At 46.4% G+C, this 16,616-nt stretch overlaps 2 protein-coding genes across 3 annotated transcripts in view; one reads left to right on the top strand and one right to left on the bottom strand.

The window, feature by feature from the left end:
• LOC100118686 overlaps positions 1–16,616 on the top strand; it is a 28,268-nt gene that overhangs the window by 2,122 nt on the left and 9,530 nt on the right. The window lies entirely within an intron of this gene.
• LOC100122202 overlaps positions 1–16,616 on the bottom strand; it is a 35,735-nt gene that overhangs the window by 18,345 nt on the left and 774 nt on the right. Inside the window, exons 1-2 of one of the 2 annotated variants that reach the window (XM_001605753.6) lie at positions 10,613–11,333; positions 7,382–7,549 (exon numbers count right to left, since the gene is read on the bottom strand). In XM_001605753.6, the coding sequence (XP_001605803.2) occupies positions 7,382–7,543 (162 nt within the window). In that variant the 5' untranslated portion in view covers positions 7,544–7,549; positions 10,613–11,333. Of the gene's footprint in view, positions 1–7,381; positions 7,550–10,612; positions 11,334–16,616 lie in introns of those variants that run through there. The other variant, XM_016984275.2, reaches the window with a different exon arrangement.

The raw sequence follows: 16,616 nt of genomic DNA, 5'->3' as shown, positions 1-16,616 counted from the left end.
CGCATCTAATCGACTCCATACAGCGCGCGGTAGAGAGAAGATCGAATTCGTTCGCGTATCGAAAGTGCCGCCTTTTCTCGCAGCGACGATGAGCTTCGAATAGTTTCGATGAAAGTTCCATCCTTTACGTAACCTGACGCGCGACCAGAAAGAGAGATGTTTATACGGCCTCGCTCGCGCGAGCTTAATTAGTAATGAATCTCTTTTAGCGCTGCGGACTGATGGAAAAAGAAGGAATTTAAAAAAGACCGCGTGTGGAACGCACGGTATAATAGAATGTTTTATGAAAGACACCGAGCGATAGCCGTACACGCGTAGGCATTTTATTATATATACACTTTATGAATAATTCCTTTGATGTTTCTGGCTTTTTTTTACTCCTGCGTATACAGCCGCTCATGCGTAAATTATGAAACGCGCACCGGGTAATTTACGATCGCGTAATTTTTCAACTAAAGGATCGACGAGCCGCGAGTTCGCGGTGTATAATAAGCGATGTAAGCATGTGTTTTTACATCCGTTGAAAAATCGTTCGCGTTACCGGGTTGCTCGCAATGAAAGCTCCCGATACAGTCCCTGTATTCCACTGACCTAGAATACAACGTGTATAAACATTTACGACGATGGATGCGCAGATGACACTGCAATCTTTACACTCTGATTTTTATAGATGAAAAATCGGCTCTTTATCCTACTAACGGCCGTTTTAACTGCTCTCTACTCGCGATAATTTTATCTCGAATACGTACACGCATACAGGGGGTTATTAAGGAAAAGTAAATTACGAAAAGAATAATCTACAGTCATAAATACAGCACACGTTATATTCGCGCACAAGAGAAACCGACGACAAACGAGCAAATATATTAGCAGAATTTCGATATTAAATTCCACGCGGAAGACACATCACTCGCTTATCCGAACGAGACAATCTCCGCATAATGTACAAGCGACTCTCCGATTGCTTTGCGAGCGTGAAAAGCGCCGGCGATAAGGCTCCTTTACGGCGTTGGGAAAAGAGGTCGAGAGTCGCGAGCTATGGGTGACGAATCACGCCTCGAGCCGACTTACTGTGTGTATACACAATTAACCCGAAGTTGCAAAACGAGCCTCGAGAAAATTGCCGAATTTGGAAAAACGGACACTACGGTTTATATTAGCGGAAGGATTAGCATCTCGTTAGCCGAATTCTGTAATTTCGTAACTGCGGTGGACATTTATTGCGAAAGGCGTGACTGCGTCGTTAAACGTCGACTCGATTGCGAGTTATTCCGTTGGTTAATGACGATTGAAAAAGTTTGCTGTGCTTATTTTGGAACATTAAGACGGCATTCGGTGTTTTTCTCGAGGTTTTCTTGCGGATATAAATAAAGCTGACGAAAGGACCCTCGCTTTCTTCTGCGGCAGTAAACAGTTCAATTATACGATTTGCTTAAATGTTTTACATCGGTATATACAGGAAAGTTCTCGTTTGAAAGTCGAAATCCCATGTGGCAGTGAGTGTTTTTTTTTTCATCGTTTAGCGTCTTTTATTGTGTTTACATGTAGAAAGTGAAATGTTTGGCTTTGAATTTATGCTCAAAGCTCGTCCAATCTTGCTATTAATTTGAGAGACACTTTTTCCCGGGATGCACTTCGAGTTTCTAATAGTAAATCAGGAAGCGTTTAAATCACGCCGAAGGAAATAATTATCGTCATTTTTTCGCCCGTAAAAAGGCCTCGTGACAGCTTTGAGGTTTCAATAGAGTGAAATTGCCCGAACGAGCGTCTTCATCTTTATGCCGGAAAAAAATCGGTCGTCCAATAAAAATAAAAATTTTCAACTAAAACAAATTGGATAATACTGCTGAAACTCCTGATTAAGCGACTCGCGAGAGCGAGGCCATTGCAAAATCGCCGCAGCTTCATTGCGCCGACCGCAAATTTCGATGCATTGAAGAAGAAGAGGTCGGAGATGGGGACAACGAGAATAAGAAGCGACGACGGAGATTTTTGTCGGTTTCTCGCTCGGCACCGCGATTTTCCGCGTTTCTTTTTTCCGGGAGCCACGCGCGCTTCGTCGTCTGATTATACTTGCCCGTAACTACTTACAATTACTTTGCCGAGGCTTTTGCAATTCCGGCGTATAACTTTGTTTATCTTCAGATGGCTGAAATTTCTTTTTCCATGTAATAAACACCAGAACGCCGCGTTTGCCCTTACGTAAAGCGATTTTCGAATCACAAGAAATTTTAGAAAGCAATCTGAGCTTACAATCGGAAAAATTGAATTCCTATATGCAACGGTAATTACACAACGCGAAGGATCGTCATAAAGCACGGAGTCACTCGAATAAAGATATCACACCGCGATGCGACAAGCTCGTAATCCCCTGTCAAAACACATCGCGGCTGGAATTATCACGGGCTAGTCCAAACATCGCGTACATCTATCTATAACCCGTCGCGACGTTTCGTCACAAGTGCACAGCGTGGTCGTCACAGAAGCAACCGTTACCTCTCTCTCTCTCTCTCTCTCTCTCTCCTGCGAGTCTCTCTACTAGCTCGACAAAGTGATTTCCTCCGCGGATATGTACCGTTGTACCGTTGGTCCGCGATGTAAATTCATTAGAGCAGGCGCGTGGCGACGCTCGCCCAATTACGAGCGCGCGAGTCTGTGATTATGCGCTCGCGAATCGCACATACGCGTCTCTGGCTCTTTAATTGCGTCGATCGTCATCACGCGCGAACGATGGCGTAATGGGTGTGTGCCTGTGCGCGATGACTAATTGCCGTAAATTTTCGCGTGTCGAGAGATAGAGAGTGTAATTGTCGTCGCGTCGAGCGAGATGCACGATGCGGGCGGTGATTCAATTTGGCCTTATCGCCGTGGGTGTCGGCGTACGGTACATGATTTTTTCTCTCTTAACTATGAGGTAAGGAGACTGTGTGTTTGAAGAGGCGAGATTAGGCGTGATTGAGTTGCAGGTGAGTTTTGAGCACACGACTATAATGAGTTTCATATGTACTGTTGACTGACACCTGTATAATTGTCAGACACGCGCGGAAAGCGTTCGATTCCGTAAACTGCTGTATTTTCCTCTTTCTATTCCAAAAACTCATCTCGAATCGAGACACTTATCGACCGTATACCTCGCCTCACAGCCTACACACCTTAATCGCGAGTCTTCTCTCTGTACAAAAGAAAAAGAAAAAGTACCAAGCCGGTCTAGCGAGCAGCAATTTTCCGGCCGTGTACATACACGCATGTACAGCGGAATCCGAACGCGAAATTACGGGCATCGATGTCACCAGCACGAATCATCAACGAGCCGTGCATACACTCACAATGGAAAGGAAAATATCGCTTATATTATAGTATGCTCTCCCACGCGAGGAAGAGAGCGCTGTCATCGACAAGCGCGCAGATATACACAGGACTTTCGTCGACATCGATACGGATTATTGTGTCGTAACTATCTGCGCGCCGGCGGTGCGCATGTGTGATTGTAATGATGACTCTTCCGGTCTTGCGAGGTGCTCGCGGTCGTGAGAGGTTTTTTCGATTATGAGAGATGCGTTGCGAGACTTGTGGGGGGTTGGGAAATGGGAATTTTTTTCGGGTTCAGGGTTTCGAGGTTTTTGAGCAATCGACTGAGAAATATTGTATATTCATCCGTTATGATTTCATTTGCGCGTTGCATCACGAAAAGAACAGCTGCAATGCTCTCGTATTTTCCTCGAACATATAGCAGTGTTTTTCTCTCATCGTACTATTCTGAGGACTTTTTTCCAACTCGAACCGCAAATTTATTACGGCAATAGAAAGTGAAATCGATAAAGGCATAGACGCGTATGCACGATTGATTTATGGTCTTTTGAAATTTTTTTGCCTAAAAGTCAATAAAAGCGCGACGTCGCTCAAAAAGCCGCGATTCGTATACGATATGGCTGCGACTAGCGCAAATCGATTTATTTACGATGCGGATACCCGCTCGCGTTGTCGTCGCTATACATAAGCTGACACTCGCGATTACAATTACGATCAATTACCTTCATTAAAGATAAATATCGCGTCCGCGTATTCTCTCTTGCGACTTTACGGTCAATTATGCGCGTTCATTATGACGATTTTACGGTCATTTGCCGCTGCACGGGAGTATCGAGCTATCATTATTATCATTATTATTGCCCCGTCGACGTTATTGAAAGGAAATATAACGGCGTTCTTTTTTTTCTCTCTCTATTTCAATGGAGTGCATGAACGCGCGCGTGTGTAATTTACTTTAATAAGGGAACGTCCGATACTGGACCGGATCTCTATATTGACTACTGACGTCCATGAGTGATATATTAATTGGCTGATAATTCAATGATACGGCTCCTCTCCGGATTATTAATACAAAATGCAAACACGAAAGCATAACCGCGAAATAACGACACCTCGCAAAAATAAATCCGCCTGTAAAACTTTCCGCGATCGAGCGCCCCCCGCCGAAAAACAACGTCCAGTGAAAGAGAAAGAGAAAAATCGCGCAGGCGCGTAATATAAAAAGCGGATCGCCGAAAGCGAAGAAAAAAAACGAGACTCGCGAAAAGAAAGATCCGATATACCTTTCCCATGGTACCCCCGAGGCAAAAAAAAAAAAGAAACGATCGTATGTATGCCCAGCTCGTGTGTGTCCTCGCGAGGGAATTTGAAATCGGGTGCATCGACCGGCCGAGACAGCCGCAATCCCCTCGTCTTTTGAATTCGACGCGTTTTCACCGCGAAATGGGACGTTGACTCTCGTGGTGCGCCGTACACTTATAATACGAAACGATTAGCCATCGGCGCACGCGCCCGATTATACGTTTACGCGTCCGCGGACACACTGTAGAAAGCTTTTTTCCTTCCTCAAGCTCGTTACGTACGCAGTTCCAGTAAAAGTTCCGAGCTCAAGAGAGCATAATTACAGGCTTTTTAAAAGGTCGACGCGGTAATGATATCGGATAATTTTTCGATGCTGCCCGCCTCGCGGTATGTAACGAGCGTGAAAGCGTTGTATATGCCCGCTCTTCGCGCCAAATTCGAACGAGACGTGCTACTGTAACGGTTGCGCAAAATATTCGAACGATTCGAAAATACTATTGTGCTCAGGTGGTTACGGAATTGTTGTCGATGCGCCGTTTGTTTGCAAAAGTATGTATTAAAGGCTGCGAGTAGAATCTGTGCAAATATCGGTGTTGAATTTCGTCATAAATAAATTTGAAATGCGGGACAAACTCGAGTGTTATACAATCGATTAAACTGTATATAACTCTCGAACTTCAGCCCTTTCTCCCATCGAATTTACTCAGAGGCATTTTCCTCCTCGTGTCAAGCGCGAGTCGGTTTCATTATTTTCGATGAAAAATACAAGTATTGGCCGAGTGCAATTACGGTATAATTATTCAATAAGCCGCGAAAACTTTCTTTCGCGATATATCTCGGCTATCTTTGAATATCATCAATTATATAAAATAACGTGAAAAACGGGGCATCGGATTCAATAAATCGCATCTCACACACACGAGAAACAACGGAAAAAGCTACTATTATCCGGTACTACGGGAGATTTTAGAAAGCTCGAGAGACGAGTTTTCCAGGTCGGAGATTCGTCTCGTCTCGTCGCGGCTCTCTTCTTTTTGAGAAATTGCAGCCAATCTCTGTACTCGTCGAGTTTTTCATGGGCTTCGATTTGGTTTTAAAGCATTGACACCTGCGCCGTTCGCGAACGCCAAGTCACGCGCGTATGTGCATACACTCATGTAGTTAAGTAATTATCGTCGCAAGCGAGTTTTATGAATATTAGGAGAAATCCACGCAGCTTAAGTATCACACGTGCTATTTTTCGACGAGTTATTACCTCGTGTGTGTGTTTAAGAATTTCGTTCGGAAACGAAATCGGAAACTGCCGCGTTATTTAGAACGGTTTGGAGAAAACGAGTTCTGTACGTGATGCGGATGGTAAGCGGAGGATAGATGTTGTTGCGGTGATTCGTCAATGATGCGTGAGAAACGATTCCTAATCGCGCAAAATTACCGTAAACGAGATGATCGTAATACTCGCTCTCGCGAATGCAGGAGTTAATGGATGTAACAGGATTTAATTATACGAGCAATTAATTCAACATCAACCAACCCCTCGCAAATTTACAACTGAGTGAGACGCTCCAGAGAGAATAACTTACTCAGCTGCAGCAAAACAAGTCACTAAAATTAACGCAATCTAAATTATAAGCCGGTATAATCCGCGCCGATATAAAAGTCTCTTCGACTAAATTTAACAACGGCTAAAAAATCACGGAATTCCCGGCGCCACCCATCGACGCGAATACATTTAAATATTTTCCCGAAAAAGGCGTTCTCTTTCTGCAGCTCTCTTTCCCTCTCATTCCGAGTCAAAAGCGAAACTCTCCCGGCTTTATAGGCCGAGAACGAGTCGAATATTAGATAGGCCCCATCACTTTCCTCCTCGTTATCTCGCTCGCTGCACGTGCTCGCGCTCTCCCGCGCGCTTATATTTACACGCTTTGCTGAGCACGATAACAAAGAGCTGCGCGCGAAACAACTCGCTGTGCGTGTATTATAAATATCCGTGGTGTGTGACGCCGGAGGGAAAATAAGCTGCGTGAAAGAGAAAAATAAAAGAACTCCCTAATCCACGACGACTCGCGCGGTGGCGTAGAGGTGAGAGGTGAGTGAACGGAGTCGCGCGAGGAATGCACGCGCGCGGAGTTTCGCTTCTATCGGTATTTGGGCTAAGGTAATAAATTCGTGGCCTTTTCGGTGTCGCGCCGCGCGAGCTTTCACTGGTCAACTCGCAAAAAAAAAGAACGAGGAAGAGGAAGGATTCGTATACGCGTGAAAGAGGAGAACGCGGAATCGCGACGGCTACTCGTGTTTTCTTTTTTTTCTGCCGGTCGTGTGCGACTTGCGCGAGGTGTACGTACACTTTTGATTTTTCGTCGTGCGCTGACGTCAGGTACGCCGCGGTGAGAGTTCGTCTCGCGCGGCGGTTTTGATGAAAAAACATGTTTTTCGTATTTACAACAATTATCGTAACTCGCAATTAGCGTTTTGCATTTCGTGTCGAAAATTCAAGCGAAAGCACATACCTGGAATAGCAAAAATCCAAGAAAAAACAAATGCTAATCCACGGTACAGAAGCGATAACAAATTGCTCGGCCGGCGGCGCGTCTTAATTGAAGCGGCGAAGAAAAAAGGCGCGAGGAGAGAAAAAAAATTCATTCACGGCATCGCAGCGACCGGCTGCCATGCGTGTATTATAATACAGCCACGCGCGCTCTATATCTGTATATACAGATCTGGAGTGGCCGAGGTGAAACGGTAACGGTTGATGCGCGCGGCGGTTGCTCACCTGCAGCGTGACCTTGAAAGGCTCCTGTAGCCGTTCGCGCTCCAGGAGGTAATCTATGGCACTGGGCATCGCGTCCACCCCCTTGGCCTCCCTCGCCCCCAAATACCAGACGTAGTACGAGCTCTTCTTGACATCCTTGCCGCTTCTCCCTCGTAGGGCCATCACTTGCTGCAACAGTAATTAATCGTATGTTAGGTGTATATAGCTCATCTCCATAGCCTCGATTCGCATCTTTCCCCCTTGTATAGTTCGCCTCATTCTCATAAATTCGCTTTATTATTCGCGCGACACATATACATAGACGCGAGTTGACTGCTCCGATGCATTGAGCAATCTTCTCTCGCTCGTATTAGAATAATAACGCAAGGCGCACTTGAAAATCGTAATAAACGCGTTAAATAGCCCCCTGCGCGCGTATTTACCGTTGAGTTTCACAAGCCCGGCGTTTGCATACTGCATCCATGCAGCAGCCGGCTGTGTGTGTGTGTACTAGAGAACCTACGGCGTGTTCTACATTTTTTATGTATTTGCGCGCGGATTTTAAAGCTAAAGCCGCAGCGAAATAGAAACCAACGAGGCCTGGCAATCTCTTCGACGATTAATGCGCCGATCGTATTTTAATTCAATTAAATTTTATCGCTCTTAAAAGCCAAGCAATGAATCGGCCGAAAAATGCGAGCGTAATCTCGCGTCACCTAGACCCAGTAGCTCTCCCTACGCACTCGCATTCAAAGCAAACACACCCAGCCCACCTCTACATTATACGCGGAGAACCTACGGTAGCAATTGTAATACCGGCAGCTTCTGGCGTATAAATCATAAGCACAAGGAGCACATGCGCGCGCTACGCTAAGCTATAAGCGCGTTAGCATAATACATCTGCGCGCGCGGGAAGAAAGCACGCGATATCGCGGACGCGAGTCTGCACACGCTTAACCTCGCTACCTGAATATCCTCCTCGCCCATTATGTTCTCCCACAAACGTACCGCGCGCGACTCTTTCTCTTTCTGGCGCGCTCTATACTCGCCTTTTATTCGCAACTCTCTGCAGTGTGCATAGTTGCGCGCAGGAGACTGTCCCGCTACAATCCAGTTCAAAAGTTAATTTGAATTTAAATTGGGCCAAAGTGGCGCGATTTGTTTCGTAAGGACGCGCGGGCTGGTATAGTAGGCTTGAAACGTTATAACTGGGTTGCCGAGGCGTACTCCAGGTTATTTAAGTAATTGAATTAAATTGTGGGAAATTCGGAGCAGTGTCGCTCTGCGTGGCGTTACTCGACATATTTTTGATTTCAATTTGTCATACGCGATCGGCTGCGCTCACCTGTGTACACCGCACCTGCGATAATGCTCACAAGCCTGCACTTGCGCGAGCACATATAATATAACGTGATCCATTTACGCGTTTCGCGTGTACGGTACACTTCTACGAGAGCCCAGTGTGTATACACACACGGTCGGAGAAAGAGAAAAAGAACGTCTAGCACACAAACCAGAACTAGACTCTTTCTCTCCCGCGAGTTATTTTATTTCGACCGATGCAACACAGCAGCGTCGGAAGAAGCGCCTCATCTCGAAAGCTTCGCGGGAAAACCGCAGGCGGAAATTATCATGCGCGACGGCGAGTCTTTTCGCTTCACCGCGGGAAGTATGAATATAGAAGTCGAGCGAAGTACGCCACGCCGTGTCATTTATTATATATATAAACGCGGCGCTCTCGGCAGCGAGGGTTTAATGCTCTCTCCGATAACTGACCGGCCTTTAATTGCCCTGCAACGACCGGCCGGTCGGCTATTTTTAGAGGATGCGTGCTTTATTTTTGGATGCGCCGCGAGTATTTTTAGAGCAAACTAGTTGCGATCTCGTAGGCGTGGTTTTTAAAAATAGTCGGAAGCAATGCTTCACCTTCACTGAAAGCTCTGAATAATTCGATCTCGCGGTAAACACCACGCCTGCATACACCTTCGTTTATAGCAGTGTGTGCCTCTTCGAATAAAAAAGTTTCGATCGTTGATCCCGTTAAATCCCTGGACAAAAAGCCGGCTATACACCCGTCCGCGCAAAAGGTTAATCGAAAGCCAAATAATCAATCTCTGAAATTATCACGAGAATCAGGCATACCCACACAATTTACGAATATCGTGCGCGGCGAGGTGCTGCGGGGACCCAAAAAAAGTCCTCCCGATCAAGATCGAAAAATCCCGAGAGTCATGCAGCTACACACACGCGCGCGAGAGAGCCGGCTTCCTGTGCTTTAAACTCTCCCGGAGCGGAATGCTCTATCGCAACAGGTATAACACACACACACACACACGCGTACATACGGCTCCGGTAAAAAGCGACTGCTACACTGCGCGCGGCGCAGAGGTGTACAACTGCGCCCGATAAAAAAGGAACGTAATCTTTCTCTCTCTCTCTCTCTCTCTCTCTCTCACTCCGCGGCTCAGACTTCTTTTTTTCCGAATTACTCCGCCGTTTCTTCTATGGCTTGCGGGCTTATCTGATTTTTGTTTTGGAAAATTGTTTAATGGGGTTTATAAAGCCGTTCGGAGGAAAGTCCTGCAGGTGTTTTTTGTTTTTGGCGAAAAGGCGCGCGCTGCAGCCGGAATTAAGCGGCCTAGAGTTGTTAGCTGAAATTGCCCGCCGCTTATGAGTTAATTGGATATTGCTTTATAACTCGGAATGAAAATGTTCAAATCTGCATCGTTGTTGTAAACAATTTCGCGGTGTGATTACATGCTCGAGGAAACCCACTCTTATGTGCTCGGCCCGTTTCATCAATATAATTTCGTTGCCATGCCGCGTCTCGCTTTTTTTGCTACATGTATACAGCGTTACACACGCGTATACATGACAAGTGCAGGTTATGCGCTCTCGCATGCGACTCGATATATCTGTATTTATACACGCCGTGCGCAGCGGAGCAGCTATAATCACGTCTGGTCTTCTCCAAACGCTGATCCTTGTATCGGTTACACTCGGCTCGCGCGCGGAATTACCCTACGCGAATCGAGCGTATACATGTGTAGCCTTCGCTTCGAGTAGAATATAATGACAGGCTGGAAAATCGAAGAGAATCGCATCAGGTGAAAAGGCACGACAATCGTCAATTTCTCGTAACACCGGTCGGCCGAGAACCGATCCGGCCAGCTTTCCTAACAGCTAATCGCGACCAAATTCCTCGGCTCGTGTATAGACGGGCGGATTATAATGGCCTGCATAGAAACTCACCCGAGAAGAGCCGCGCTCGCGAGCTAGAAGAGAGCAGCAGCAGCCGCTCGCTCGCTCCTCTGCCTCCGGACTCCCCCTGCTTTATTCACACTATGAAATACTCCCGCGGCAGCAGCAGCTCTCTCTCTCTCTCTCTCTCTCTCTCTCTCTCTCTCTCTCTCTCTCTCTCTCTCTCTCTCTCTCTCTCTCTCTCTCTCTCACTCTCTCGGCGACGATGTCCTCTTCGCGCGTGTAATACGGTACGCGCTACGGTACATGTACTCCGGCACTGTACTCCGCACAATATCGCACTGGCGAACAGCTCTTGACACTTCTATCTCTCTCTCTCTTTCTGTCTTGGTCTCTGGAAGGAGCTGCAGCGCGAGAATCGATCGGTAAATCTCTCAGGGCGCTTGGGACCGAGCGTTGCGGCACATGGCGTCACGCGGTATACACACGGTCTCGCACTACGCGCACAGTGGTCCCTACGTGTATGGTTCTCTCGAAAAAGCTAAAGAGCCGATGGCGTGTCTAAGCGTAGAACGAGAAGAAGAGGAGGCGACGCGCGAACGAGTGTGCGTACCTGCTCTGCTCGCAACACACGGACCGGCTGGCGGACGTCGACGCGCCGTACTGCCGGGGCCTCAACCGCGAGAGAGGCACTCGGAGTGCTCCACTCCACCACCACCGCTCGCTCCGTCTTTCTCCGCGGGCGCACACCTTTCCTGTGCCTGAAAGAGCGAGAGAGAGAGAGGTATAGCAAGCGCACGGAACGTCGTTGGAAAGGAAGAGACGACGGCGAGCTGCGAGGGAGTAGAGAGGGGCTCACGAACTCACGAAGAGAGCCACGGAGAGAGATAGGGAGAGAGAGAGAGAGAGAGAGAGAAGAGGGGACCGCTTTACCTGTGCGCGCAGAAAGAGCGAGCGAGAGCAACGTTCACCGGAGCTGCTCGCGAGTGAAGCAGTGTGTGTGTGTGTGTGTGTGCTGCGACGGAGACGGAGTGAGGCAGACGCGCGTGGGTGGGAAAGGGACAGACAGGTGGACTGCAGGATAGAGCGCGCTCACCACACCTTGTAGTGTCTTTTGCCGTCTCTCGAGTGCGCGCGCGCGCGCGGCCAGAGAGATTAGAAGCGATTTGCTTTCTTTCTCTACGACCGGCCCTGCTTATCTGTCTTTCTCTCTTTCGCTCTGTACTCGCTGCACTCCGAGCAAAGGCCTGTGCACACTCGCTCGAGGGAGAAAGGAGATACTGCAATTTAGCCGGTCTCTCCTTCTGCGAGCGGCTCTTCTCTCTCTCTCTCTCTCTCTCTCTCTCTCTCTCTCTCTCTCTCTCTCTCTCTCTCTCTCTCTCTCTCTCTCTCTCTCTTGACTTAGTACTATGCCTTCGGGCCGAAGTACACATGCACCGGACTCGTGGGAGGCGTACGCGTATAGGTATACTTCGGCCGACGCGCTTTTTCTGAGACTCAAGATCGGCATGGTTTATTGGCTGCTGCTGCGGTTCTTTTCTCTTTTTCCAAGGAACACATCGCCGGAGGAGAAAGAAGAGAGCCGCGATTCGTCTCTCTGGTAGCTCACGGCTTCTTTTTTTCTCGTAGCAGCGCGGAGAAAGTGACAACCGATTTTGTAGATTCCTCTCGACTTTTTTGGTCAGACGCGCGCGAGATGGACGATGCCGGAGTCCGATACCTCGCCCGATGCCCGCAAGGATGATGATATTATCGCACAGTTTTTGCTGGATTTACCGAGATGACCCCTTATTTCGGACTGGGCGTTACTGTATTATACAGTTATATGCTCGGTGGGCTGGAATTCGCGATTAATCTCGAGCTCACAAATTTCGAAAATTTCAAATCGCACACGGGAACGTGGGAAAAATTTATAAGAGCGTCCGTGTAATCGTGCGGTTAAACAACTTATTGTAAATCGATCCACACGGACAACTATACTCCTCGATCGAAGCCGTCCATTCCATTATACACTTCCTGCTACGATAACACAGCCGTGTATCCCGCGCGAACTACGATCGAGTACATTTATCACTTCTCCTATTGGAAACTACCCATACAGCATGAGCTTAATCGTGTTTGTTATTGCTGTTACACCCTGTTCGAATACAGAATCTTATCGCATCTAACGCCGTTTGTACAATGTAAAACGCAAAATAAATTTCATCGATCTTTTCGCGCCTAATCTCCAACCTCGAGCGGCCAAAAATCGCAACATGGCATAATCGCTGCACTGCGCCTTTTCCCCCTCTTCGGCTTTGGATTCCGTCCTGGATTCATAGGCGGCGACGAAAGCGCTTTCGCCGAGACGTGTGCATGTGCAGGGGGAGCAGAGGAGGAGAAGAAGAAGAAGGCACATAAGTAAAGGTGCTGCCTCTCTTTTGCCTGCACAAATGCGCGCGGGGAGTAAGTAGCGAGTATATATTGTTTGCAGCACTGGGAGGCTGTAGCCGGTGATCGGACCTGACCCCTTCTGCTGCAGCGGAGCACATAAGCGAGAGCCGTCCTCTCTCTTTTTTGAAGCCTCCGCGCGCGTTTTGCATCGGCGTTATTGATTCCTCGGGGCTCCGTTTGATGAATCGCGCCGAGGCTTAGTGATGGGAATTGTGTCTTCACTCGCGATATTTATGGTGGTTTATCGAGAGCTATTGATTTTTATCGGAACGAAGCATTGAAAATTTATAAAGACGAGATTTAGAATTTTTTGTAAAGACTGCCTGAACGACTTCCCGAGCTGATCCTCGTATATAGAAATCGTTGAATAATTGTACCAGACCACTCATAATAAACCCATATAGCGAGCGCTCCGCGAGAAAAACTGTGCCGCATTCCGGCGCTCCGGGAATCACGTAACATTTGACTCGATTCTCCGCTATACACACTACTGATTTCTATATCCATTTACTTCTCTTTTCTCACTCATAACTAGGCAGGCATTCTTCTGCTTCTCACACGACGCAACAGTCGTGTTCCTTTTTCTTTTCCGACTACTACTCCAAATCCCTGGAGTTATAGTCGAGGAACCAGTCAAATTTATGCGCACGCGAGAAGCGAAGGGTGATGGTTATGAAGCCCTTTTTCTACGCACATAATACCGGCTTCGTCGCTTTGGCCGATTGCGTTAATGCGAGGGGACGTTGCTCGCTGCCGTGGTGCTTTGTTGTCTGGGGAAGGTATATTCTTCCTTTTTATAATGCTAGATGTTAGACACCGCGTAAAGCCGTGGGCTGGAATGGGAGATTCTGGGAAACTTGAAATTGGAAAGGTGGAATTTTAAAGCGTTGGTTTATTAGCGATGAAAAAATTTGGAAAATACTCGTACGACCGCGACAGCAGGTTCTCGTAATGGAATTTGATCTCAAAAGTTGAAATCGATAAATCAGAGTCGCTTAAAATTATTCGAGATTTCGATACTAATTGAGAAGGGAATTGAGTAGTTACAGAAACAGTCATTAAAATGTATGGATGTAAAAGTGGAGTCGTGTTCTTTTGACTATGTTTTGTTGGGCAATCGCGTGCAGGGCTCATTTGATATTTTAATCGTTTCATAATCGCAGAGCTTTGTCTTGGACCTTGACAATTTTGTAACATTTTACCGGATGTCGTTTACGTGGGTAGGCTCGTTAATTCAGCAATTGTCGGTGATCACAGTTTCAGTGGATTTTCAACGTATACAGTTTTAACAGCCGTGTAAATCTTTGGCTACATAATCAGTAGATAATGTCTTACATCTAAATCAACTTGGTATTTCAAGCAATTTTAACGCGTTTCTATTTCATTCCAACGTCGGTATTGATGCTTGCACATTAATATTGTACAACAACCAATTCACGCTCTACATTGCTATCATTAATTATTATAAACTCGAATGTTCCGCTAATCAATTTCATTCGAAAAAGTTGATTAAAGCGTGAATAAGTAATATTATAGCAATTCAACAGTGCATACAAATAACTTTGCATAATATACAGTATATAATAAATAGTCTTGAAATAACAATAAGCGTTGAGATCGGATGGATAAACTGATATATTAACAAGAATTACTTATTAACGCGGGCGATATAACTCATCGATTTAGAAACGCATGAAAATTATTTGTTATGCGAATTACCACTAATTATTATGTATCGCACAACTTTTCCTGCTCTCGCGAGACAAGCGTATATAGCCGTGATAATTAGGTTAACCATTAGTTCCAAAAGCCGGACGCGGCTTTGTTCTAAAAAAAGTTTAATGGATTCGTACGCGCAAGATCGTTTTTAATCTGGAATTTCATAGCGCGTGAAATTAAGACTTTTCTACGTATATATAAATTTGATTCTTCAAGCTCCAGCTGCTCCGACTCAGTTTTGCGCGCCGAGACTAAAAGCACACTTTCGTTATCGTCGAAACACGAGATGCTGCACTGTACTGCTCGCCTAATTAGATCAATTTCTTCGCCTGTATAACTTTTCCGTCTTACTTCTCCCTCGTAAAAAATATCCACGATTTCTTATCCATATGCTGCATTATCAGACAATAGCGAGTATCATCACTCCACGTCTACCATTCTGTATACCTTCCAAGCATAAACAAAACGAAATCTCGAAAGCAGATCTCAAAAACGAAAGGAGCAAAGCCCCGCACATGCACTTCGTTTCACTGCGCGCGCACACACATACACACACGAGCTCACGGATTTTACACACTTGTCTTCTCCGAAAGAGCGGAGTGCGCGCAGGTGCGCGTCGGAAAGCGAAGTACAAGAATAAGAGAGGCATATTAAAGCGAGGTTGCGTTCCAACGAAGAATGCGAGCGAGCGCAGCAGCGCTGACTGCACTGCGATCATGCTGCAGGCGCGCAAGCGCAAGCGTTTTATACGTGGGTGCGACGACGACACTGGAGGTGCGACGTTGTTTTGTTCGAAGGGCATGAGTTGTGAAAATTGGATTATTGCTTAGCTGATTGTTCGTGATCTGTCGGGGAAAACTTTTATTTTTCGTGCGTGATTAAGTCCTAGTGTGCAATTGGAAACAATCGTTCAAAAGCAATCAATAATCGCAGAGTAATTTATTTACGCGATTAGTCGAAAGCTCGTTGCTATGAAATTATCCGAACAAGCGCAGTAAGTAGCTGCCAATAAACACTTATACTCTCATTCGCTTTCCGACCTCCAGTAGTCGTTATGATGCTTTTGTCGAACGGAATTCAACGCAGCAGATGTGCAGCGTCCTTAGCTGCGCGCACGATGTATTATATACACCGAGTATGTTCGCACCTTAAGTCAGCTGCATGCGTCACATAAGTGTGCGGACTCTGCAGTGCAAAGAGAAGAGATATGCGCGCGAGCAGAGAAAATAAAGCGAAAAAAGGCCGGATGGATACCGCGCAAACATATTTGTAATGACTTTTTAAAATAGACTCTTCTCGGGGCTCGTTTATTTGAGTCCCATTATTATGCAACTGGATATTGCGCAAGTACCTTTTAATATTGCATGCCTACAACAATAAAGTTTCCTCGTTTGCTTGCGATAAAAAAAAGTTCGCTAAAAAGAGGCAAAAATACCACAGATAAGGACACACAAACGGAGAAAGAGGACAAAAGTAGCAGCAAAAAAGGAATAGTCGAAACGAGAGAGATTAATTTTTTAACAAGCGAATAAAGAAGAGGCCGCGCGCGCGTGGAGGGCCATTATCATTGGCGCCGCATTAACTTCTCCGTGCGATGAAAATGAATTCTGCGCGTCGTCGTCGTCGCCGGCGTCCTCGTCGCGCGACGAGAGAAAAGAGAGAAAGGATAAGAAACACAAAGAAAATAAAGGGGCATACGAGGCATGAGTAATCGTCCGAGAAAAGGATCTGTCTGTACTTGCACGAGGTCTTATTAGAAAAGACAATGTGCGCACGGCTTATATACGTGTAATTACGCCAAGAGGACTTTGGAATTCCTGTTATTTTTTCGGATTTCCTGGGCGCAGAGCCGAGAGAGAGAGAGAGAGAGAGAGAGAGGAGGTCGCATTTTTTTAAATACCTA

The sequence above is a fragment of the Nasonia vitripennis genome, chromosome 3 (assembly GCF_009193385.2).
Source record: "Nasonia vitripennis strain AsymCx chromosome 3, Nvit_psr_1.1, whole genome shotgun sequence".
NCBI classification, from domain to species: Eukaryota; Metazoa; Arthropoda; class Insecta; order Hymenoptera; family Pteromalidae; genus Nasonia; species Nasonia vitripennis.
Note: the sequence above shows the minus strand (reverse complement) of the source record. Positions and strands in the feature narration are given on the sequence as shown.